The sequence below is a fragment of the Lepidochelys kempii genome, chromosome 4 (genome assembly GCF_965140265.1).
Source record: "Lepidochelys kempii isolate rLepKem1 chromosome 4, rLepKem1.hap2, whole genome shotgun sequence".
In the NCBI taxonomy this organism is placed as follows: domain Eukaryota; kingdom Metazoa; phylum Chordata; order Testudines; family Cheloniidae; genus Lepidochelys; species Lepidochelys kempii.
In genome coordinates, this window is record NC_133259.1 from 9,659,490 (window position 1) to 9,684,491 (window position 25,002).

The 25,002-nt window shown below is 53.2% G+C and overlaps 1 protein-coding gene across 3 annotated transcripts in view; it reads right to left on the reverse strand.

The window, feature by feature from the left end:
• RBPMS (RNA binding protein, mRNA processing factor) overlaps positions 1–22,749 on the reverse strand; it is a 139,211-nt gene extending 116,462 nt beyond the window's left edge. Inside the window, exon 1 of one of the 3 annotated variants that reach the window (XR_012158424.1) lies at positions 22,277–22,749. Coding sequence is in view for 1 of the 3 variants with exons in the window: in XM_073340331.1 (XP_073196432.1) it covers positions 22,277–22,339 (63 nt within the window). In the remaining 2 variants the exon portion in view is untranslated. The remainder of the gene's footprint in view (positions 1–22,276) is intronic. The other 2 variants (XM_073340330.1, XM_073340331.1) reach the window with 2 other exon arrangements.
• Between the last annotated feature and the right edge of the window lie 2,253 nt (positions 22,750–25,002).

The following is a 25,002-nucleotide window of genomic DNA, read 5'->3' on the forward strand; positions in this document are numbered from 1 at the left end:
AGACCCCTGCTGTGTGTCCTCTTTGCAGTGGGAACCGGAGAGTGGGGATGCCCTCCTGGGGCAGGGCTGGGCTGGCCCATTCCCACACAGAAAGGATTTGGGCAAGGAATGCAGCAGCTTTGGGCGGCAGTACGGGAAATGTTCGAGTGAGTGTTGGCAGCCCCTTGAAGAAGGAAGAGTTCCAAAGTAGAGTGTGTGGGTTGAGAGTCGACAATGAAATTAATTTGAATTTTATCTTTGTTCCAAGCTTATTTTCATTTCTTATTCCTTCCTTTCTGGATAACTACCCAGCGTATTGGGACAGAAGATTAATGGCTTCAATAAAATGCAACAAGACTTTCAGTTTGTTCCAGGAAATCAAGAAAAACAAAACTAACCGGTACAGAAAACATTTCTGGCCCTCTAGCCTGCCATCACTTACACAACCGTTCAGTCGTTCCAGAATAATTAGGGAGGCCTCATTAAACAGCTCCATCATTATTGGGCAGTTGAGATTTTCAGTTAAAGCAGAGTTTAAAACCCTTTATTGTTATTCACATGTTTATTAAGTGAATTTGCACCACTTAGGCTCAGGGTACAGATTTTGCTCCCTTTGAAGTTGCAAGCAAGTGCAGTCTGTATTTAGGAGTCTGAAGGAGTTGAAATGACTCCTTTGGGGAATGTTACACCTTGTGTCAGATGCCCCTTTCTACCCTGCTAATCTGCAAATGGTTTTAACACTTGAAACTTGATGTGGCTGTAGCCATAAATAAAGTGCACACAGAGGCTAGGTAAAAACACCGAATGCAGCACAGCAAGCCCCAAACATTTTAAATCAGGCGTCAGGCCCCAGAATCATGGGGTTGTTAACCCAATCACGAGATTTTTAAAAATAACAAATGTTGATTCTTTGTAGCTGCTTTCTGGGTTCTGAGTGTTTAGGGAGTAGCATTTGAGTCATGTTTTCAAGCTTTTCTCACAAGGCCTGGCAGAAATTTTTCTCTGAAATGAAAGTTGAGATTCTCACCAAATCCCAAGGCTCCAGAAGCTGGGGTTTGAGAGATGCACCCAAAATCACAAGACTTGCAATAAAATCACACAGCAAGGCTATTAGCCTTCTTGTCATCACCAGTCTATTCACGCCAAGGAAGCAAATAGATACAAAATTCTCAAGCAACTGTTGCCATCTCCAATTAAACAAATTGTCCCACCCCCTCCAGGAGCCAATGTGAGCTTTTTTTCCCCTGCTGCTGGGCCCTGCCTGGGAGCTGAGTGGCAGAAGGGAAGAGAGGGCAACTGTGTCAGCAGAGGGATCCTGTTGGGATCCAGGAAGTGGGTGGACGGAAGCCCGCCCGCTGCTAAAGGATCCCCTCCCCCGATTAGCGGCACCGCCCGACGGGTGGGAAGAGTCAGCAAACTGGCTCTTAAGCCCAGCAGCAGCTCGGTGGCTGCTCAAAGCATTTGCCCATGGCTGCGATTGCTCCTGTGCCCCCGCTTGTTCCCAACCCTGCCCCGGCCTTGGACCCAGCCTGCCTCACTCTGACCCTCAGCTCCGATTCCTCACCTCTGACTTCGGCTCTGACCTTTGGCTCTGGCAGCTGGCCTCTGCCCTGATTCCTGGCCATGGACTCCTGCTCCGACCACTAGGCACGGCTGCCGACATCCTGCTCTCTGACACACGCAAAGGGCAACGCCAAAGCCGGCAGGCCCTCGGGTAGCACAGTACTGCCTCTGTTATCGCAGAAGGATGTCGGTACGGTAATGTGGCCCTGGCTTCTGCCTGCTAAACAGGTTTTCAGAAGGGCCCGGCCCCCACATTCTCCCACCAACTTCCCCAAAAGCTCAGCTGGCACCTACCTAGAGCGGCTGGTTGTCAGAAGTGTGGGCACCCGGGGTCTCTTGTTGAGAACAAAGGGGGATTCCCCCCTCCCATAGCACTGAGTGCCCTAGTTGCTGCTAAGGTCTGTCAACTCTCTGGCCTGGCCGGCCTGCAGCAAATCCAGACAAGCAAGACATCGGTGGCTGCTGAGATCTTTACAGAAGTTCATCAGGGGACATCTGGACAAAGCCCCGGGAAAGATGGCTAGCTCGCGGAGAAGCTGGCGTGCTGTAATCTCCTCTATAATCTCCCTGGCCCGGGGCCAGAAATGTTGTGGGAGATGTCAAAATCACCATAAAAGGAGAAAGAGCCAATCCCAATGGGTCTCTGTCAGCATTTACGTGGGATGTTAGTCTGCAAGGGTCATATACATGCCTGTAGCGCAGTTTAACGTCATTCTCGTTCACTTGCCATGAGAGCCATAGCTTTATCTGCATTTACACACGTCCGATCCCCAGCGCTAAACGGGGGTTCATGCGTGTGTCCAAAGCAGCAGCTGTAATGACCTGCACATACATCGGAACGAGCACGATGCACGCAGGCTCTCGGGCTGAAAAGCGGACGGCCTGGTTCAGGGCAAAGCTGTCCCAGCCATAGCAGACTGGTATCTGTCGCGGAGGGACTTCGGACTCACTGCGCCCATGCCCCCTCCAAAGACGCTGCCCCTGGAGGCGGCTCACACAGGACTACAGGGCAGCAGCCCTCTCCTGCGGTGACTCCTGAAGGGGGAAGGATAATCTGCACAAAGGGGCATAGGGGAGGGCTGTTTCCGTGTCTGAGCATATACATCTGGCTCCATGCCCTGCCCACTGTGTGTTGTCAGGGGCTGGAGGAGAAAGAGCTTTATCTCGTGTGCTGCGAGGCCAGGGATACATGCAAGGGCCGCACGGCAAGCGAGCCAGCAGACTGGACTTTGCATGTCTGGACCCTAGTGCCCCAACCTCATGAACCCCAGCCCTCTTTCTCCAGGTCCGCTCCCCACGCTGGGTGAAGGGGCACAGCACCTGGGCAACATTTGGACCCGCCCCCCAGCTGAATGGAATAAAACAATCCAGCAGGCATTTCAAATGCCATGTAGCATTCCAGTGACCTGGGCAAGGCCGGACTGCCTGGGAGCTGCCCTTGTTAGAATTACTGGTGCCCCAGTCACGGCCCATCCTAGGAGCCCTGGTGTCAGGAAGTGGATGGGGGTGGAGAACATTCAGCTCCTTTTGGCTGCTATTAGAAATTGGAGTTGGAAAGTTGTTAAAAGGTAAATTTACAGAAGAAATTTTTTTCACCCAAAATATTGAAAAAACAGTGTATCGTGTACAAGAACTTTGACTCCCTGCCCTCCCCCCCCGGCTTTCTAATTGGCCCTGAATTCTTTCATTCCTCATCTACCCAGGAGATAGGCCAGCTGCTTCCTGTTTGATAGATCACTATTTCTCTCTCTCTTTTTTTAAATCAATTAATAATACAAACCAGCACTTATTCACTCATCCTGGGTGCTTTGTTTTAGTGATTTTGTCTCCTTTGCAATGATGTAAAGTGGCTAAAATGTCTTCTATCTCACCAGAGTTTTCTTTTAAAATCACATTTACCAGTGAGCCCCTTGCTATAAAGCGAGGATTGCCAGCCCCAGACATTCAAAAATCACGAGCCTGCCCTCAGAAAATTAAGGGATGGGCTAAAATATCGCAAGATGTTTTTAAAAAAAAATAATTCATTTGGATTCTTTTTTCTTTTCTCTCTGGTGCTTGGATGTTTAGGTCAGGCTCGGGTCAGATTTTCAAGCTTTTCTCTGCATCCACAAGGGCTAGAAACATATATTTTTTAAATGGAAGCCAAGATTTTCACATAATCCCAGGACTCCGGGAGCCAGGACTTCAGGGAAATCACCACGTATTATGAGACGTACCAATGGGCAATGCTGAAAACAGTATGAAAAAATACAGCTGGAACCAGACACCCCAAAGAGACATTCTGGTCACTCTTTCTCCTCTCCAGTCCACGCTTCAGCTCAGTGCTCCTGCTAGTTAAAAGCACAAGGGACGGGTAGCGCTATAGGGTCAGACTCTACCAGGCTTACTCATGCGAGTAGAACCTCGCTCGGTTATTCATGGAGTACCTGTAGCAGAATCAGACCCATATCCGAGGGAGTGGCACACAAAAATAACCAAAATTCCCCCAGAAAATCCAACTGATGCTTGGTTCTCTCCTGCAGTTGTGGCACTGGAAAAAACAGAATGGGTTTTCACCCAAAAAACGATCAAATATTAAGACTCTATCATCCTAAGAAAGAATCCCAGAGACCCAAAGAAATCCTGAAATTCAGATCCTCTGCAGCTCAACATAGATTTTATAATTTTGACCTACAACTTGTTCGAGAGAAAAGTTCTGAGAAGTCCTCTAAAATTAGGCCTCAGAAAGCCATGGCATCTCTTTAATAATGCCTTGTTTTCTTTGAGAGTTCAAATTCAGGTCAGCCAAGTTTTAAACTACAAAATTATACTGCAGTGTTAGTCAAGGAGGGAAGATGGGGGAGTGCCGGTTAGGAGTGATCTTTAAAGGATCTCTTATCTGGTGTCTATACCAAAAAGAACTTCTCTTCTGAGCCCATCAGATCATCAGCATTTGGGGCAGGAGGGGACAGGTATTTCTATGGCCTAATTTAATCAAAGCTCCACATTTCCCTTCTGCAGACGCCCCCACAGCCTGCACACACAGACATGAAAGTTAGATTTTGGGCTTGTCTGGTTTTGCTCAGGCTTCTACGGTGCAGAAGATTAGGAGATCTTAACAGACCCTGCAGACACGGCCACTCACATCTAATCCTCTCCATCAAGAAGCTACAAGAGGAAGAGCCCCTAGGGTGACCAGATGTCCCGATTTTATAGGGACAGTCCTGATATTTGGAGCTTTTTTTTTTTTTAATATGGGCTCCTATTACCACTCACCCCCGTCCCGATTTTTCACACTTGATATTTGGTCACCCCAAGAGCCCCAGAGGAGCAGCCCTGGAAGTGAGACAACACCTGTCAGTGCACTGTATTTCACTCACGCTCAGTTCCCACTGCATGCGTCTGGGGCGTTCAAACTCTGGGGCAAGCCGGAGAAACTCTTGTGGAATTTGCTCGTGCTCCCTAGATCCAGCAGGAGGTAACTGTAAAGTACATGACCATGTGCAGGGAATCACCTGTTCTGCTACTAAAATGAGCTACCTTTCCACATAGTCTTAAAGAAATGTCACGCTTAGTAACAACATCTCGACGGGGTGCAAACGTTTTTTCAGAAACGGCTGCAACTTTATGGGCCTGCTTCTCCACTTCCTTCCCCCGGAGTAGAGGCTTAAGCTGTATGGCGTGGCTGTGAAATGTGACCAGATTGGCATGGCAGTGCCCTATCCCCGCTTTGTACTGCGGGGGGTGAGCAACAGCACTTGGGGCCTGGCGTGGCAAATGGGGGTCTGTGCATTTGGTTTGAAGTGTCTTCAGCTGAAATCAGACCTATGTGGTGACATTAGTGAAATGTGGAGAGTAGACTGGTTTTGATTTCAGTAATAAAAAGACACATGGTCAAGGCAGTAGATGCCCGGACGTGTATCAGCAGTGTAATGCAGCATAGCAATACATGACGTTGGTGGAGAAGTCAGGAGAACATCCCTTCTGATCTAAAAGGGAAACACTCAGATCATCTAGCCCACAAATTGTATGGAAGATTTACATACAGACCACAGGAAATTTGTTCTTTATTCCATTGTTAAATTACACAGCACCCTCCTGCATGGATTAAACCAGCAATTAGTGTAGGTCCTACATAAAAAATACTCTGTAAACCTGCTATGTTAAGGTTCCAATAGGAGTGGGGAGTTGGCACCTATAAAAATGAAGTGGAGACGATACACAAATAGTAGTTTCTCCACAATAATTCTTGACACACTGTGCAAATGGTTTTGTTAAACATTGAAAAAGACAAAGATTTTACATGGAAATTAGGATGGTTTTGCCTTATCTGCAGAGAGCATCCAGGGGCCTCACAGTCCATAGGAAAGGAGTGAAAAAAGCTCCAGAGATAAATCTTTTTTAAAAGCCTAATAAAATAAATGGCTCAAGTCTGACAGCCCCTGTCCTCAGAGCGGTGTTAATTTACCCTGGGAACGTCTCGCAGGCCAGAGAAGAGAGTGACCAATCACGGCTCCCTCCCCAGACAGCGGCTGAGCCCCAGAAATAAAGCAGGACCACAGAAACCACAGCTGACAGAGCACAGGCTTGCAATGGCATCAACTGGGGGGGGAAATTCTGCAATTCATGGTACTTTTCCGGACCGTGAGGAAGGGATTGCGAGGGGGCCTAATGCAAGAAGAGCAGAGGGATGGATCGTCCTGTCGCAGCGTTTCAAACCGACAGCCGACGTTGCGCTGTTACTGTGACAGCGGAGGAGCGAAAACTGTAAGAATCAAAACCCGGGCAACACTAGATCTGCTCCAAGCTGGGTTTTCACAGACTCATCGATTCCAAGAAGGGACCTTTATGCCCATCTGGGCTGCCTCCTGCATAACAACCTTCCCCAGGGATTCCTGCACCCGGCTGTGGCAAGATGGCCGATGTTAGTCTGGTGGGTCCTGCGCTTTTCTTGGCGGGGAGCTAAGATGCCCCCCTTTGCCCCTGCTCTTGGGTGCCGAGGGCCCCGTTACTAGCCCGGGAAGGTGGCAGAGGAGGGAAGCAGGGGAGGGGTCTGGGTTTAAGTCCCAGCCCCTCTCAACCCCTGTGGGTTTCTTACCCTCGTCCCCCTTAGGTGGGGTTACCCTCAGTCCTTAGATGCTGGGGGGAAGGGAGTCTCCCTGTCCTGCTGGGGCAGGGTCTCCCTTACTTCAATTCTCAGGTCTTCTAAATCTCTCAACACACTCCAGTCCTTCCTCCTCCTCTGTCTGCTTGACGCAGGGGGGGCGTTATTAGGTTCCTCACAGGGCCTTAATTGACTGCAGGTGCTCTAATTAACCTGCAGCCACCTTTCCTCCTCTACAGGGACCCACGCCTTAATTAGCCTTGAGCTTATCTATTTCCCCTCTAGCACTCTCCCACTGCTCCCTGGCCCTCCTGTATCACACGGCTCCTAACTTGTGCTTGAGTCACCTGCATGGACCCCTTGGCAAGATAAGCGCTTTAGCAGGGTTGGAGTGATGACCATACATATCAGCTCCCATTGCAAATGTATAAGCACAGGGCGCTGGTGTCTCAAGCTTATCACAGGGTGGAGGAAAAGTACAGAAACCCAACTGCCTGATGATGCCTCTGAGCTTGTGTGCTTGGTTATGATGATGCCGTGTAGCTGACTATACATACCATGGCAGCTGGCGGCCTTGCACCGCAGGCATCAGCAGACCGCTGTTATATCTGCCGTGTGTAAAATGTACGACTTGGAGCCCCTGGGAAAGCATCCCGCAGCCGTGTGTGTTGTGGTTGCATGGTCAGTGAGCATTTGCATGTAGACTACATGCAGTGGGGTTTGCGTCAAGGTGCAGTTAATACTGGAGGCCTAGTTGCCAACTTGAATAAAAATTCTTCACTCCTTGTATGACTGAAAATGAAACAACCTCTGAGTGTGTCTGGCTAGAACTGTAACTGGCAGAGAGAGGAGGTGGTGAGCAAAGACTTTGGATTATTCACCCCAGCAAAGTATGGCCCACGGTGTGGTTTCCATTTGTGAATCCCAGGCCTCGCTGTGAGGCCCTCACACACACGCACAGCTGCCTCTGCATCCACCTCGAGCTACAGACGAGTAGCAGGAGTTGGTGCAGTGGCTAAGAGGTGACACTTTTCTTTCAGCCCCACTTCTAGGGACATAAAAAGGCAATTTGAGATTTTGAAATATGGAAAATTCTTACACTTCCTAAAAATTGATTTTACTGATTCAATTCAGAATCAGCCAGAGCCTCTTCTCTGGCCTTAGGTCAAATTTTATGGAGCCTGGGGGCAAACTTGGGACAGTGGGTTGAAATGGGGCCTAGAAGAGAACGGCAAACTCAACTCCTGCGCTGCCCTGTCCTCGTCCAACCCACAAGGAGGCTCCAGCCATGCTTTAAAGCAGGTCAGGCTAACGCATTGTAACCCGAGCTTGGCCAGCCGGAACGGTGGAGGGCAAAATGTTTTAAACTGAGTTTGCAAACTATAGTCTCTCCAATAGAATATTGCTTTCAAACGCTGCCTATGCCTGGCTGGGTCACTCCCATGCTATGCTTGCACCGTGGAAGCAGGAGCTAACCTATTAGGCCCCAGTTGTGCCATGCAATCGGCTAGTGCCACCCCCATGCCAGTAGATTGCAGCGCAGGACTGGAGCCCGGACCCAGATCCTCCAGACTTCTCCCTACACCTCACTCCGACCCTGGCTACCCCAGTCTGTTGTGCCGACAGGTCATCACACTGCATCTCTGGCTGAGACAAAGTGATCCTGGACCCGACTGCAGACTACAGTACACCTGGGATGTTCTGGCTGTTAAACAGCAGCAACAAAATATTTGCATTCGTATTCTCTACTTCCTCCTTAGCACAGCTTAGCACCTTATTAGCTCTTCAGAAAGCCTCTTGTGTGCATGGTCCCTTCTCCATGAGGCCGAGATCTTTTGCTGCTCATTCAGCAGTTGTCAGTGTAAAATGTTTCCTTCCCATACGCGGGATGGACCTTGTATTCTGCACAGAATTTCATCTATGATGCGTCACCCAGTTCCTGAATTCAGCTAGGTCCTCCTGGCCCTCTCCACCATACCCATCCCACTACTTCTTCTCCTAGCTCTGACTGCTCTGGGAAAGTCCCACACGTCTCCCCCTTCGCACCATTTCTCTGTGTGTTCTTGGCCTTCCAATACTCTCTGAACACTGATGCCTTTCCAGACCTGGCCCATCTCCCTCTACCCATTCCCTGACCTCAGCTGTCTCTCTGACGTCTCCTCCCAGATGCCTCGCTGCAGGGGGGCTGGAACCATTTGTATAGTGGGGGTGCTGAGAGTCATTGAACCAAACTGTAAACTCTGTATATAATGGAAACCCCTTCAAGCCAGGGGGTGCCGCAGCACCCCACAGACCCCTAGTGCCAGCACCTATGCCTCACTTAACTTCAGCGGCCATAACCGAGTGGATCACCCCTGCCAGCCGTCTCCACTCTCCTGTCCATTCGATCGTCTCTTCTACCCGTCGTACCTGAGAACCTATGAAAAATGCCACCGTCCCACTCGGACGTGCTCTCTGTGCGCTCGGACACAGGGCTCCTGACCTTGGTTACCAGCGCCACTGTTTTATTGCTCTTTTACTCCTGCAACCCCTGCAGAGTCAATACAGCTCAGAGAGAGGGAGACGGATTCATGTTCTCACACCGCCCCAGGATTGCTGACTATGTCACTGCTGGGCTAGACCCTGCCCTGTTTGCACCTATGCGCGTGCAGGGAAATAACCGAGGGCGGACGCAATGCACCCAAAGGATCATGACTGCTGGGGGTGATGTGAGAGCCAGAAAGAGCCCAGCCTGCTTGCCGAGCACAGTTACTGCCTCACTGGGAGGTAGAACACGCACCTTTTGCCTTGTAAACTGAGCGTGTTTGATCTAGTGTCACTGAGAGTCTACAGGCTGAAATTCCACAGTGCCACTTTACAGAACGGCACGTTGGGGGCCACTTGAGAGGGACACCTCAGCTAAACACCTTCGGAAAGTCACCCGTTGCAGCCACCAGACCATTAACCCCTTCAACCAGCTCTCAATGAGGTCAAGGGGCCGGATTTACTCTCCTGTTTATCTGTCACATTATACTCCTCTAGGAGCTTTATATCATCTTCATCGCTGTTCTCAGTGATTTCGTGGGCACCCCTTCTCCAGCCCTGACGTGGGCTCTGGAGTAACTGAACGAGAGACAGCCGGGAGTGAAGGATGGGAGCAGAGGCACTGGCTCAGACCCAGGGGCTGGACATTTACTGACACAGGTTCAAACCCATATAACTGACCACACAGGGTTTGGCACAAATACAACTCAAGTTTTTAATGAATTTCAGGTAAACTGGAGCAACTTCAGTACAGGCGAGTCCTCATGAAACAACTCGCCCAAGGTTCCACTTGGGTCAGAGTCACAGTCGTGGGGGATAGCGATTTAACAGTGAAAGCTCAACTAGGGAGTTCAGTCTGTATCGAGGGATGGATTCCAGGACAGATTCCTTGGCTGCAAAGTGGGGGAATCGTCAATGTTCTGTTTGGAAATGCCTTGCTGTTTTGAAGTTTGTTTTATTGTAATGAATTATAATGCAATATAAAATAAGAAAAACACTCAAAACATTTTGATTTTTTCATGTTTCCATTGACCAAAAACAATTCCCCCCCCCCCCCCCCCCCAGAATTTTCATTCCATGGGAAATTTCACAATGTTTTGTTTTCATTCCAATTTGGAAAAAATGCCAATTTCCGAATGTTGGAATTTCCCGTGGAACAGAGTTTCTGCGTGTCGCTAACTCCCGTCATTACGCTGCACTGTATGTTTCCAGGTGTTTGACACTGCAGGACCTGACATTACTGACATTCGACGTGTTCGTGTCTTTGTTTCTATCTCTGTCCCCAGCTTTGCCTCATTTCTCTGTATTTATCTCAGCCCGGTGGGGAAGGCTGGCTGCTCCCAGGTGACCCCAGAGACCAGTTTGCACACATAGACCTCAGACATGAGATTCCTCCCTATTTCTTTCACATGCTGAGGCTGGTTCTCTCCTGCTCTGCACCTTGTTTGGTCACTTACACCCTTATGTGAGTGCAAAGGCCGTGAAAAATGCTACCACATCAGAACGGACGCATTTGCCAGCCCTGTGCACAGACACCTGTGGGACACAAGAGACACAGACAGTGGGGAAATCAGGCCCCCCTATGCACACCCTCATCAGGGTTCCCACAGCACATGCTATGTAGCTAGATGGTGGTGACAACAGACCATGGCAAATGCAGCCAGAAGGCCCTTGTGATCAGTGGTTTCCATAGCCGTTGACACCTGATTGACCCCATCACTTGGAAAGCCTCTCCTCCCATCTCCACTGCATTTCCTGACACTGGGAACAATCTGTCACCTGCAAACAGCTCCAGAGACATTGGGATGCAATAAACTTGTTTGCCTAGCCCGGCTCAGGTCACATTATGCAAGCCTGCCACCTCAAGAGGACTCCAAACACAAGGGATTTACAGATAAAATACAGTCAAGGCTGCCTGGCTGGGTACAACACGCTCCCAAGCAAACTTTAACTTCAAAAAGGTGAAAGGTGAGTGGCAAGACAGTGAATATGAGTCACTTGCAAGGCACTTAATTAGCTACTCCTAACTAATACTTAAACCAAACCTTCCAGTTACCACACTTCAGCAGAGCTAACTTTAATTTTCTACTAGTGGTTTAACAGGTTGACTGCCCACTGCCCAAGAATAATCACTTACAAGTCAGAAGACTGGAATCCTGGTTACAGAATAAAATGATGGTAATGGAATATTTTACCAGAATTGCTCTGTAGTCATATGGCCTGACATTCGTATTTGTCAACACCAAACCGATTTTGCAACGGGATTACTTTGCTTCCAGTTACTCTACAGCTCCTGCTGACGGTGAACTAAACCGAAGCTTCCTTGGAGAAATGATTTGGGAATATAGTCAAAGGGTGACAACAGAGGTCACGTCATTAAAAGTTTCTGCAATTCTAAGGGCTGCATAATCACACTTACAATGCATGTATGGGGAGGGATAGGTCAGTGGTTTGAGCATTGGCCTGCTAAACCCAGGGTTGTGAGTTCAATCCTTGAGGGGGCCATTTAGGGATCTGGGGCAAAAATTGGGGATTGGTCCTGCTTTGAGCAGGGGGTTGGACTAGATGATCTCCTGAGGTCCCTTCCAACTCTGACATTCTATGATTCTATGTCGCCTCCCACCTGCATCATCTAGCTCCCTATGGAAAGGCCATTTCTGAGTGACTGATGATCCGAAGCTGCCCCGTCTCAGGTTAATTTATTAGCCCTGACTGGCCACCCTTCCTCACAATGAGTGAGTAGTCCCTTGGAAATGGATGCAGCATAAGGTAGGGAAAATCTGGCCTGCATGTCCGATAGGGAGGCAGGCACATTGCACTCAGTGGATTTCTATAGCTCACAAGAGGCTGGGATAAATATAAGAAAAGGAAAATGTAAGTAAAAATCAAGAAGCAGTTCCTGATAGTGGGATCTGGGACCTACGTCCTGCCCCCACAGTTCACCTGCCTGTGGGATTCTCTGTCTTTGCTAGTAGCCCCGCAACGCAACTGAAACTGACAGCCGGTCTCAATGAGCACTGGATAAGTCTGAAGTGTCTCTAAGCATCAGACTGTTTAGTGCTGGTTGCCGTTACCAGCCACGGTGCTAGCAGAAGAATGGTATTCCTCAAGGAAAGGATTTTAAAGGGGTGAATGTGTGTGGCGGCAGAGACGGGAAGGAAAGTGGGAGAGGAGCTGTGACAGAAGAGACAGAAAACCATCATTTAAGACCTCAAAAGCTGCTGGATCCAAAATGTGCTGGCAGGCTTCTCTCCTGTTGGCACAGAACTGTGTTCCTGAAATTGACTTGTAAAACACGCCTGTCCTTTAGGAAAGTGGAATTTCACCACAACAGCAAAACACTGCACAACACGCGTCTAACATCCCCAGCGTGGGACGAAGGTACGCCCAGCGCTCTCCGCCGGCCGGGGACATTCCATCCCCGGGGATTAGTCCTTACATAAATACTCTCTCCATTAACGGACTTGCTCTCCTTTTGGTTTAGATTACCAGGGTCTGTTTAAGCATGTTGCAAACCCACAGATTCACTGACATAAACAAGACCGTCTTCGCTGGGGCCCAACTGGGATTTGCAGCATGCCTTGTTGCTGGCCTCAAGACTCATCCCTGCCACGCAGGGCCTGATGCTCACCTGTGTTTAGAACCAAGTTCAAAGCCACATGGCCCTGGGGGGCAGCAAAAAGGGGGGAGGAACGTTTCTGCCCCGGCATGAGGCAGTGCAGGAGAGCGGGAGCAGTGCTTCTGTAGGCAGCTTGGGGCTTTGCCACGTTGCTCCCCCTGTTCCCACCAAGCACAGCGGCGTGACCCGCCGCAGGATGCAGCCCTGCTCCCAAGGGCCCCTGCCTGCCAGCTCCCTGGCGGTCATTCAGCCATTTGAGAGAGACATTTGCTGACTGCCGCGACGGGAGGGGCTGACTGTTCTAGCGGCACTGCCAGGGGGAAGGGACATGGCCACAGTGAACAGCAGCCACCCGAGTCCTGCAAAAGGCAAGCAGAGGGCAAGAGACATTTTGTCCTGGGCTGGGCTGAGTGCTCTGCTGATGCCATCCACTCAGGGCACACCATGATACAGGCCCAGCTGGGGAGAGCGTGACGGCCCCCCCCCCCCCCCCAAGAGAGGCAGGCCCTGCAGCGCAGGCCCTGCCAGGAGGGACAGTAGGGGCTTCCCCTCCCCTTCAGAGATGCAGGGGTGACAGCTGGTGTGCCCCCAGCACTTACCCCACCAGGGTGTCTCTGCTTGGGAGGGGCATTTGGGCCCACTGCGCTGTTTAATTTAATTTAATAATGTACAGCACAGAGCCCCCTGCTTGGCTGGCAGGTCCCCCAGAGCAGAGGGGCTTGGAATTAGCACCCCAGCAGGACACATGGAGCAGCTCCCCACTCCTCCCCAGAGTGATGGGCTCAGGCTCTCTAAGGAGTCAGGCACATTTTAAAGCTTTTCTTCACAGCTGAGAGCTAGACCCACTTTTCTTTTATAATGCAAGCTGAGATTCGCATGCAGTCCTGTGACTCCAGGGGGTTGAGCCCTCGGCTTGGGTCTATACTGTCTGGGCCTTCATCCAGCCCTGCCTACAAGAGCTCAGCTTGAAGCCTATCAGCACTGCAGAATAACGCCAACAGAAGACCTGTCATGAAATCCCAGAGACCCCGGCAAACAGCAGCAGGGGAGAGGCAGACGGGAGAGAAGTGGCGGGTAAAGTGAGGGACAAGGACGAAGGCTGGGGAGCTATGCCAGAGCGGGAATGCGGAAATGGGCACAAGAAAGCAAGAGGCCAAGCACTCAGGCAGGAGATGACTATGGAGGTGAAGTGGGAGCTCAGGGCAAGGACAAAGGCAGACAATGGAGGCAGCTTTACTACCAGGTTATTTCATGTCTCTGAGTATTCTCTAGGGCACTTACGCAGTAAAGGACGCTGGGTATCTGGGAAACAGCCTAAAAGCCAGACAGTTTCTAAGAGGGGAAGGATGGCTCAGGGGATGGGGTGCTAGCCGGGGACTCATAGACCTGCATTCAGTTCCAGCTCTGCCACAGACGCCCTGCATGCCCTTGGCCAAGTCACTCAGCCTCAGTTCCCAGGTGTACAATGGCAGGAACAGCCCTGTCCTACCTTCCAGGGTGTGAGGGTAAATACATGAGAGCTGGGGAGGGGCTCAGCTGGCACAGGGATGGGCTCTGTGGATGTACATTATTAAAATCCTGGAATATTTTCAGCTGCCTCCCGACTTAGGATTCCTGAGCAGCGATCACTGGCCTCGCACATGACACCTCCACGTGCATTCAAGGGCCAACACACGCTCTCTACTCCTGGGGTGAGTGTGGGGGTCCCCCACTCCTGTCCGGAACCCTGCAGGCCTGTGGCTGTCGGGGGAGCAGCCAGGCCTGACAACCCCCTCGGCCAGACTTGGGGAAAGTGAGCTACAGCCAGCTAGAGCTCAGCCACCTTAGAGTTGGCAGGTGTCTGGTTTTCGACCAGACGGCCCAGTCGAAAAGGGACCCTGGCGGCCCCGGTCGGTGGTGCTGCGGGACTAAGGCAGGCTAGTTCCTACCTGTCCTGTCAATGTGCTGTACCCTGGAAGCAGCCAGCAAGTCCAGCCAGTTAGTGGGGCAGCAGGGGCTGGAGAGCAAGAACCTCTGTCCGTGTGGTCCCTGGGTCCCGTGGAGCTCTCGGCCGCCTGCTCTGCACGCTGCACCCTGAACGTAGAATGCAGAGATTCCAGCGGGAGTCCGCCCAGCTCCTGCCCACGAAGGATCAGGGATTTGGGTCTGAGCATCTGGCTGGGGGGAGGCAGTTGCTGGGGTTTCCACTCCACTACCAAATAAGGCATCTGCCAAGTTACATGCCATTCTCAGGCTACAGTTCGACAGTCTCATTTACAAAAGATCTTCTGAGCGCCACATTCCCTACCAACCGCCTGGCGGTCTCAGCCTCGGACACCCGGACCTCCCGAAGAGCCAGTGGCACTAAGTGCTATTGAGGCGCAGGAAACAGAGCTAGCTCCTCCCATCAGCGAACGCAGCCCCTTGCTATTAGCACAGACTCGTCAGGCAAGGCCTCTCGCAGCGCTCCCCACTCATCTACCGTGTTACAGCACGTGCCGGGAGAGGCTTGCTGAGCCCCTAATGACCCCACCGTCCCAGGAAGGCTCCTGGAGGATTGCACAGGATTGCATGTTCCAGTCCTGCAGCTGATCACTTGGGCCGACCCTGGCCCTCACTCACGCCAGAGGCCAGGCAGCTGAGCACTGGAGGGAGGGCTGAGGCCTGGGCAGATCCGATTGCAGGGACAGGGCTGACGGTGTGCCAGGTCCCATGGCGCTGGAGATGGGGATTTAGGTGTTGTCTGGGACACGCTGCCTGGATGGAACCCCACAGAGGGTAACAGTGACGAACACAGCCCTTTTGCTAACAGCTGGGGGCAATTTGCCGTACCCAGTAATCCAGTCCTCCTAGCCCGGGAACAAGCGCGAGGTGCAGTATGAACAGGCTAGCTCCGTGGGGATACAAAGCCAAAGAAAAGGGTCCGGGTTCCTGTCTGTGTGGTGCTCAGACCCCTGCCTTTGGGGGTATAGCGAGGTGAAGGGGTTTGCTTCTACAAACCCAAAAGCACTCCTTCGTCTAGCTGTGGTGGCCCCCACTCATCATCTGCCTGGTTTGCAGGGTATGAAAACAGCTGAGGGAAGGGTTTGGCCAAACCAGCCCCATGCTGGGCAGGACAAGGCCTGTGCTGGAAGCCAGCACACAGATGCAGATGGCTCCCAAAAGGGGAGATGTGTATGTTGCAGGGTGATACCAGCATAGCTGAAATACGGTGCAAAGGCCACTCCCTGGCCCTCAAAGGAAGACAGACAACCAATTTCCAAGCCTGGAGCCTAGAGTACACTAGAGAAACCCAGCCTGCTCACCACCATCCTCCACACACCCAGCAGAACAACCGCCCTTCTGCTGATTGTCCCAAAATGGGCCCTGGCGTGTCAGAGGGACCCATCTCTGTCTCCCCACATTGACCCTACAAAGGCCACACATGTATATCAGCAGGCAGATTCTGCCACAAATTGTGTGTTTAAAAACAAACAGTGGCAAGGCAAGGGTGAGCTGAAAGACGCCCTCCTCCATGCAGCCAGCCCCGGCTGGCTCTCCCATGCAGATACGAAGCTGTTCGACACAGTGTTCATCCCAGGATAGCTGTGCTGGGGAGGAGGTGAGTTTGTACAGGTCATTGTATAAAGGTGTCTATGCCACTATAGCCCGTTCCTCTTCCCAAACGGGGCTAGCTGTATTGGTGTAAGCACTTTTATTGTGGTATAACCACATCCACACTAGGACGGTGGAATGACATTAGCTATCCTGGGCTTATTAAAACACTGTGTAGACAAGTCAAGAGACAGGCAAAGGCCATGGGCAGAAGCACGTTTCCAACTTGTGATTGCTTGACTGATGGCTAAACTGATGCGGCCGACCCCGCATGCCCCTTCCAGCCAGCCCCAGCGCTTACCAGCCAGTGCCTCTCACAGCCACATCTCCCATGGCAGAGCCTGGCTTTTAGGAGGGTGCTGGGTAACCAAGTCACATGGCTTATCATCCCCACGGCAGCCCATTGGGTGTGCCGGGAAGAGATGCCATGGGACGGAGGCTGTGTCCCTGCAGATCATGCTAACATTAGAGGGGATGTCACAGACTGGGGGGGAGGGGAAGGAAGAGTCACAGAATAGAGGGAGTGTCACAAAGCAGGGTGATGGCAGGAGGGAGACAACATGGGTGACCCATGCTGTAAAACAAAGCTTTGATTTTATGGAAATTTGCCACGTCTCCCCCTTCATTATGCCAAGATCTGATGTGCCAGCCCCACAGATGGAGTGAGTGACCATCTCACCAACACTGCTCCAGTCACACCTATCCCGCAGATGGAGAAAGATCTGGGGGGATGTTCACTGAAATCTTATCTGTGAGGGACACTGCTGCTGGCTTTCACCATTTTATTGTGTCTCATGATATTTAGTGTTTTCTTTAAAGCCCCAGCTCCTGGAGTCAGGTGATTCCCTTTCATTGTAAAAGGACATTTCTCGCCCTCCTGGTTAGAGAGAGCAGCTTGAAAACGTGACTTGGCTGCAACCTGAAGGCTCACAGACCAGAGAGCAAAGGAAAAGACCCCAACATTTATTATGTTTGACAATCCAGTGAGTCCGGGGGGGTTGAACCCTGAGGTTGGAGGCTTGGAGTTGGTGATACTGGAGCTACAACTGAATTTCCCTGACAGAACTGCTTCGTGGCCAAAGGAAGGAAGCCTACGGTACTAACCATGGCAAGGGCCAGCTAGCTGTTCTCATTGTCAGCGGCAAAACCTCGAGCCTCCATATCAGAAAAGAATCCAGCGCTATTAACGCCCCCTGCCCCAAGCCACGTTAATATCAGAGTTATAGAGATTTATCTGGAGCATTCCACTCTTGGTATTGTGCACCGAACGCTCCCGGTCATGGGCTTTTTATACAACATGGTCTGCACTCTCCATAGCACACTGGCACCATTCCAAACACAACGACTTCCCCCTCAGTCTTCTGCTGGACATGACTCCATTTCATTTTCTATCCAGCCAAGTCTTGGGCCTGCTCTGCCTCCTACTCAGTGTTTTGTTTGTTGACTTTACTGGAAGCAGGGTTAAGCTCTCAGTGAGTAAAAAACAATCTATATCCCACTTGAATACAATGAAAGCCAGGTATAGTGACAACCTGCCGAGTGACCGTCTATGCCGAGAAGATACACAATGGAGTGATGCAATCAAGAGAAAAGTACTTTGTCACCGCCTTACCAAGTTCCACTTGCCTGCTGAGCTGGGAAGAGCACTGGTTTTATGGACAAAAATAAATAATTATTTGTTATCGTTATTATCCATGCAAAGGGCGGGCCAGTAGTTTTAGTACCTGGTACGTTTTCAAGCCAGTTTTATAATCCATGTCAGAAATAATGCATTTGCCCATTTAACGGATGTTTGTATTCTGTGGCGAGTTCCAACTGAAAACAGAAAAGGGTTAGGTCTGAAATTACCCTCCCAAGGTTTGGCAAGTTTGATGCATATATTGAATTTGAATATAAATTATGATAGTCAGGTACCCATTGAAAAACAAATCATTTAAGAATGTTGCCATTATCGTGTGAGATCGACCTGATCCCTTGATGCCAATCTGGGGACGTATCTGATATATGTTTGATAATGGGTTCCTCTGTCTAGCAAAGAAAGGTACAACATGAGCCAATGGCTGGAAGCTGAACCTAGACAAATTCAGACTGAAAACTAAGCATGCATTTTTAAGGGTAAGGGTTTTAGCCTTTGGAACAATTTACCATGGTGGATTCTCCATCATGGACAATTTTCAAATCAAGATGGGATGTTTTTCTAAAAGATCTGCTCTAGGAATTATTTTGGGGCAGTTCTCTGGCCTTTGCTATGCAGAAGGTCACACTAGATGATCACAGTGGTCCCTTCTGGACTTGGAATCTACGAATCTGTCCAGTAAGATATTCCTCTGCTAACAGGCTTGGAGGAGCTCATGTTTGGCTGTTATCACACTCAGAATACCTAGATCAGCGGTTCTCAAACTGTGGGTCGTGATCCCATTTTAATGGGGTCGCCAGGGCTGGCATTAGACTTGCTGGGGCCCGGGGCCAAAGCCCAAGCCCAAAGCCCAAGCCCTCAGGCTTCAGCCCTGGGTGGCAGGACTCAAGTTACAGGCCTCCACACCTGGGACTGAGCCCTTGGGCTTGATTTTTCTCCCCCCTCCCCCTGGCTTCTAGGGCAGCCAGGCTCAAGCAGGCTCAGGCTTTGGACCTGTGTAGTAATATTTGTTGTCACAAGAGGGGCACGGTGCAATGAAGTTTGAGAACCCCTGACCTAGATTATCCTAACTTCCACTCACAGGTAGAACCCACAAGCTTATTAGACATCTAGAAAATATTCTTTCCAGTGACATGCAAATGGTCTGAATTTCACCTTCCACCAGTGTAGGAGCAGTTTGTGACTCTCCACATTATATGATTAAGTTTAATATTTAAGTATTTAGCAAAAATTATATCTGAACCAGACACACACAAATAGCATGTGGGGGCAACAGAGGGGGGAAGAGGAGGGTTGCACACGCATGCTTACAGACATCTATGCCATTAACTCAGTGAGCCAGTCCCAAAATAAACCCAGGTATTTTCCTTTAAGTGGGTGAGCCCAACCCAGGGACGGGAGGCCCCCTCCCAAGCATGATGAAAAAGTACCTACTTCAATACCTTGCAGAAAGCTGCAGCCCTCCAGACTAGCAAACCTTCTCTATGATCCCCCTCCTGCAGAGCTGGGGGAAGTACCACTCAGTGCAGGCAGCCCAGAGCTGAGATTTAAACCACTCCAAATATTTATACTCCTATTAGGTGACCAGATAGCAAGTGTGAAAAATCGGGACAGAGGAGGGGTAATAGGCACCTGTACAAGACAAAGCCCCCAAAATCAGGCCTGTCCCTATAAAATCAGGATATCTGGTCACCCTAACTCCTATGTGCTATAAAATATCACTCGCCATGTGGGTGGAGGTGTGGAATACATTGATGGGCACTTGTTCAGGAAAACCTAGCAGTTTACGGGACAGGAGAGTTACTTCATTATCTGAGGTTTCAGAGTAACAGCCGTGTTAGTCTGTGTTCCCAAAAAGAAAAGGAGGACTTGTGGCACCTTAGAGACTAACCAATTTATTTGAGCATAAGCTTTCGTGAGCATCCGATGAAGTGAGCTGTAGCTCACGAAAGCTTATGCTCAAATAAACTGGTTAGTCTCTAAGGTGCCACAAGTACTCCTTTTCTTTTTTATTATCTGACACTCCTATAAACACACCATTCCACTCCTTTTACTGTGTCTGTATACGAACTGTACGTAGACAGAATATGTACCAAATGGTGGCGAGAAAAGAGCTCGGAGAGATTTGACTGGCCAACAGGAATCCCATCTGACACAGATCTCTCTCGGTCACTGCACGACACCATCCCCAAGGTAAGAAGTCACAGAAGTTTGTTCTGTTGACTGGGAGCTACCGATGGCCGGCTCACAACTCCCTCTGTGGGTCTGCAGTAGGCAAGCCGCAAAGATGAACATTTCTTTCTTAACTGGACAGAAAGGTAGGTAGATGCCACAAGAGCCTGCCCTGGAGAAGCGTCTTTCACACCAGCAGAACAGTAGCATCCCCAGGGGGACAGTTATCTTTTTTGCAGTCCTTCTGCCAAGAAGGACAGTTTTTAAAGAGCAGGAGGAAAGCATTACAATTGAGCAGTACCAGCAGATGGGATGGTTTGCTGGGCTTAAAAATGAGGTAGGGCCCATGAGTCTGACCTGGCTGGCCCTTCGAATACAGACTAAACCAAGTGAAGCAGAGTGTTACTAAAAGGCAGGAAAAGTGTCCAAGCACTAGGTGCCAGGTGTTCTTGGTGAGACGCCTCCCCTCTGGGGCGTGCAAGCCAACCACCCTGGCCTGGTGCCTCAGTCCTCCAGCCTTGCCTGCAGCCCTGTGCCACCGCACTGTCCTGGCAACGCTCAACAGCCCAGGGACTGCCCTGGCTCAGCCCTGCCACATGGCACTTTACGGCATGTGCATATTAACTCTCCTCCCGCCCCCGCTGCTATCCGTGTGCTGCCCTGGGATCGCCCAGCCCTGCGGGGACAGGGGAGCGCCAGCCGGGCAGGCAGCCCCCAGCCGTGCCTAGGGCGCAGTGACGCGGCAGGAGGGCGAACCCCTGGCGGTGCCTTCCGCGGGTGCCGGGCCGGCCTGGAGCCGGGGGCTCTGGCTGGAGCCCAGCGCAGCGCTCCATGGCCCGGCGAGTCCCGGCAGCTGCCCCGGGCCGGGCGGCGGGGGGTGCGGTGAAAGCACGGCGCGGCCTCCGGGGGAGACTCTGGGGCCCGGGCTCTGTCCCCGCAGGAGCGAGGGGCGGTGCCCGGCCGGCGCGGAGCGAACACCTGAGCGACCCCGGCCGGCCCGCTGCAGTGCCCGGGCTGGGCGGCTATGGGGCCCGGGCCAGACCGGTCGGGGGGAGAGCGAGATCGGGCACTGGGGTCCTCGGACGCGGCCGCTCCCTTCTGGAACCCCCTGCCCCGCTCCCCTCCGGGCCGCCCCGCTCACCCCGGCCCCGCTCCCCTCCGGGCCGCCCCGCTCACCCCGGCCCCGCTCCCCTGCCCCGCTCCCCTCCGGGCCGCCCCGCTCACCCCGGCCCCGCGCCCCTGCCCCGCTCCCCTCCGGGCCGCCCCGCTCACCCCGGCCCCGCGCCCCTGCCCCGCTCCCCTCCGGGCCGCCCCGCTCACCCCGGCCCCGCGCCCCTGCCCCGCTCCCCTCCGGGCCGCCCCGCTCACCCCGGCCCCGCGCCCCTGCCCCGCTCCCCTCCGGGCCGCCCCGCTAACCCCGGCCCCGCTCCCCTCCGGGCCGCCCCGCTCACCCCGGCCCCGCGCCCCTGCCCCGCTCCCCTCCGGGCTGCCCCGCTAACCCCGGCCCCGCGCCCCTGCTCCGCTCCCCTCCGGGCTCCGCTCCCCCCTGCCCCTTTCCTCTCTGGGCCGCCCCTCTCCCGTGCCCGGCTCCTCCCGGCCCCTCTACCCCGCTCCCCTCCGGGCCGGCCCGCTCCCCCCTGCCCCGCTCCTCCCCGCGCCCCTCGATCCCGCTCCCCTCCGGGCTCCGCTCCCCCTTGCCCTGCTTCCCCCCGGCCCCTCTACGCCGCTCCCCTCCGGGTCGCCCCGTTTCCCCTTCCCCCTCCGGGCTCCGCTGACCTGCCCCGCTCCCCTCCGCCCCGCTCCCCTCCAAGCTCCACTCCGCTCAGTCAGGCCCGCCCCGCTCCCCCGCTGCCCTCCAGGCCGCCCCGGTCCATTCCGGGCTCCGCTCCCCTGCTCCGCGCCCCTCTACCCGGCTCCTCTTCGGGTTCCCCTACCCCCTCTGCCCCGCTCCCCCTGACCCCTCCTGCCCGCTCCCCTTCGGCTCCTCCTACCCCGCTTCCCCTCCGCCCCCCAACCGCCCTGTCCTGCTGCCCCCAGGTCCCACTTCCCCCTTTGCCCCGCTTTCCCTCCGGGTCCCCGGCACCGCGCTGTCCCGCTCCCCGCCCCGCACTCGGACCCAGACAGGTACCTCCTCCTCGGGCAGGCTGGGCTCGGCCGGGCTGCTCTCCTTGTCGGCGGGGAGGCTGTTCATGGTGCCGTCCCGGGGCGCACGGAGCCGGCTGCGGAGAGGCTGGTCCCTGCCGCTGGCAGCAGCATCAGGAGCTGGCGGCGCTGCACTGAGCCCCCAGCAGCCCGGCCCGGCAGGGAACTGCGGCGCGGGGGGAGGGACGGGGGGCGGGGGAGCCTGGACTGCTGCCACTGGCCCAGGGGTGCCCGGTCCGTGCGCCCTACGCGCTCCGGGCAGCGAGGGCAGCTCCCTCCCGGGCACCCCGGGGGTGGGGGGATCGGGGCGGGAGCAGAGCAGACAGGGGAAGTTGGGCGGCAGGAGGGTCAGAGAGGGAGGGGGAGCTGGGCTGTGTGTGGGGCACAGAGGGGAAACCCCCTAAACTCCCTGTCCCCAATACAGGGTCCCAGCCCTAGCTCCCTCCCACGAGCACCCTGTGATGTTCCGGAGCCATCAGTGACCCTGGCTCAGCCCTAGCTGTGGGTTCGCCGTTTTCAGGCTTCCCAGAAAGCCAAGGGCTAGAGACTTGGCTTTTACCATGAACGCTGAGCTTGTCCTTTACCTGAAACTGGGTTCTGGCAGGGAGGGGTTCTCCTGGCTGTGGGCTTGCGGGGGTCACAGACCAGCCATGCCAACCAGTTGTACTTCTGCTGGGACACTTTGTACCTCCTTTTTGTTAGCACCTGCTTCTCCCGCTCCCCCTCACATGGGACTGGGGGGCGCACAGAGCACTGGGGCTGGAAGTTTTTGTTGTTTTTGCCACTAATTCAGACCCTAATCCTGCTCCGCTTTTGGCATCAACAGCCAAACTGGCATCACCCCCCTGGGGCACTGGCAATGCAAACCCCTGGGGCTGGCACCACCCACTTATTTTTTAAGGGGTCTCCCTCTAACAGACGCAGTCTAGTCGAGCACCAGTCGCTGGGCAGGATGCGGGAATCCCTGAGTGAGATTCTGGGGCCTGCAAAATGCAGGTCAGACTTGATGATCACAATGGTTCCTTTTGGCCTTACCCCCTGGGAATCTCTGAAATCAGAGCTGGAAAAGGCAACAGCCCAGGAGCGCTCCCTTCAGTAGCAGGTAGCCAGAGAACTTGGGGGGATTTGTGGATTACATGAAGGAGGAACATTACATTGAGCGAACTTTGTGTTTGCTCTGGGTTTCTCCAAATACACCGAGAGCGGAAGAGGAGTAAGAGAGCATACTCTGGAATCAGCCTCCCTCACCAAGGGCGCTTTCAAACTGATATCTTTTCGCATTTCATGGTGCCGGCTTGGGCTCGGATAGATCCGCACCGAGCCCCACTGAAGCAGGGCACTCCCCTGGCAACTGGCTTCACCTGCACAGGACCCGTTGCAAGATCTAGCTGCAGTCATACTCTTCTCCCGCCCCCCGGACCTTGCACATTGCCTACTGCAGGCCCCCCTGCCCCCCTCTCGCCCCACTGAGCGCAGTCTGAGCCCAGAGAAGAGTGACTATGCTGCGGGCAGGGCAGAGGAGAGACTGGACTGTCCCTCCACACACCAAATCCCCAACACCGAGTGCAAGCGAGAGATCCCCTCAATGGTCAGGGGCCAGAAGAGGCGCCTTATTGAAACGCAGCCTGCCCCTGTGAGACAGAGAGATCTCACACTGCGCAATCCCCTGTCACTGGGGCGGGAAAGGACAGGAATAACAAAGAGACCCACAGGCTCCGCCCCTACATGCAGCATGTGCCCCCTTCCCTGGAGGGTTCCTACCCACTCTGACAGACCCTCCCCTTCCCGAGGGCCCAGATTCCCTGGCACACTGGCAAAGCTCCCCAGGCCCCCACAGCCCCATTGTGCTGAACAGAGCATACACAGGGAAGCACGCTGTCGATGTCCACGGGCCAGAGCCCCTTGCAGGACATGCTTGGAGGAGGGTCCAAAATGAAGCATCTTCCCTGACCTGTGGGAGTTGCTTCATTCCCTTGGAGGTAACCGTTGGGTGTGGCCTGCACTGGGCCCCCAATAACACGCTGCTCCATGTTATCCCTCGGATTGTGTGTACACACTTCTAGGACCACCTCTATTCTTGCTACCCTGAACAAACGGATGAATGAAGAATTTGCATCCCATCCAAAATATTTTCCCAGGCCTAGTTGAATTTCAGGCCAAAGCACCGGGCAGGGTGCTGCTGTACTGAAGTGGGAAGTTTTTGTAACATTGTTATGAATGATACTCTTGGCCATAATTTACTTGACCAGGAGTTGCTACCCAGTGGGTACAGAAGGGTTAAGCAGCTGCGGTGGGGCAGAGCAGGAGACAGGAGGTGTGCGTCTCACCTAACTGTATGGTCAGAGATGGGATGAATGAGTGGATTGTTAGAGCACTGGCTGAAAGGACCCCTATCAATGAAGGGTCTGCAAAGACAATGGGAATACCATGGCCGGGACATTTGCACCTAGCAACCAGCCAAGATGAAGGAGGTTTTCCCCCCACCTCTCTGCAGGGAAGCAGAGCAAAGGCCCTGAGCTGGAGAACAAAGGGGGCAACTGGCTGGGTTAAGAGCTGGCCTTTGGACAGACACAGCAGCTCTCACCTGGGACCGAGAGACAAAGGGACCGAGACGGTTCCTGGAGCAGCATGGCTCAAGAGTGCTGGCTTGGCCAGTCCAGACTATGCTGTACCTTTGCTTCCCTGTGCTAACCTAAGGACAACCCGATGCTG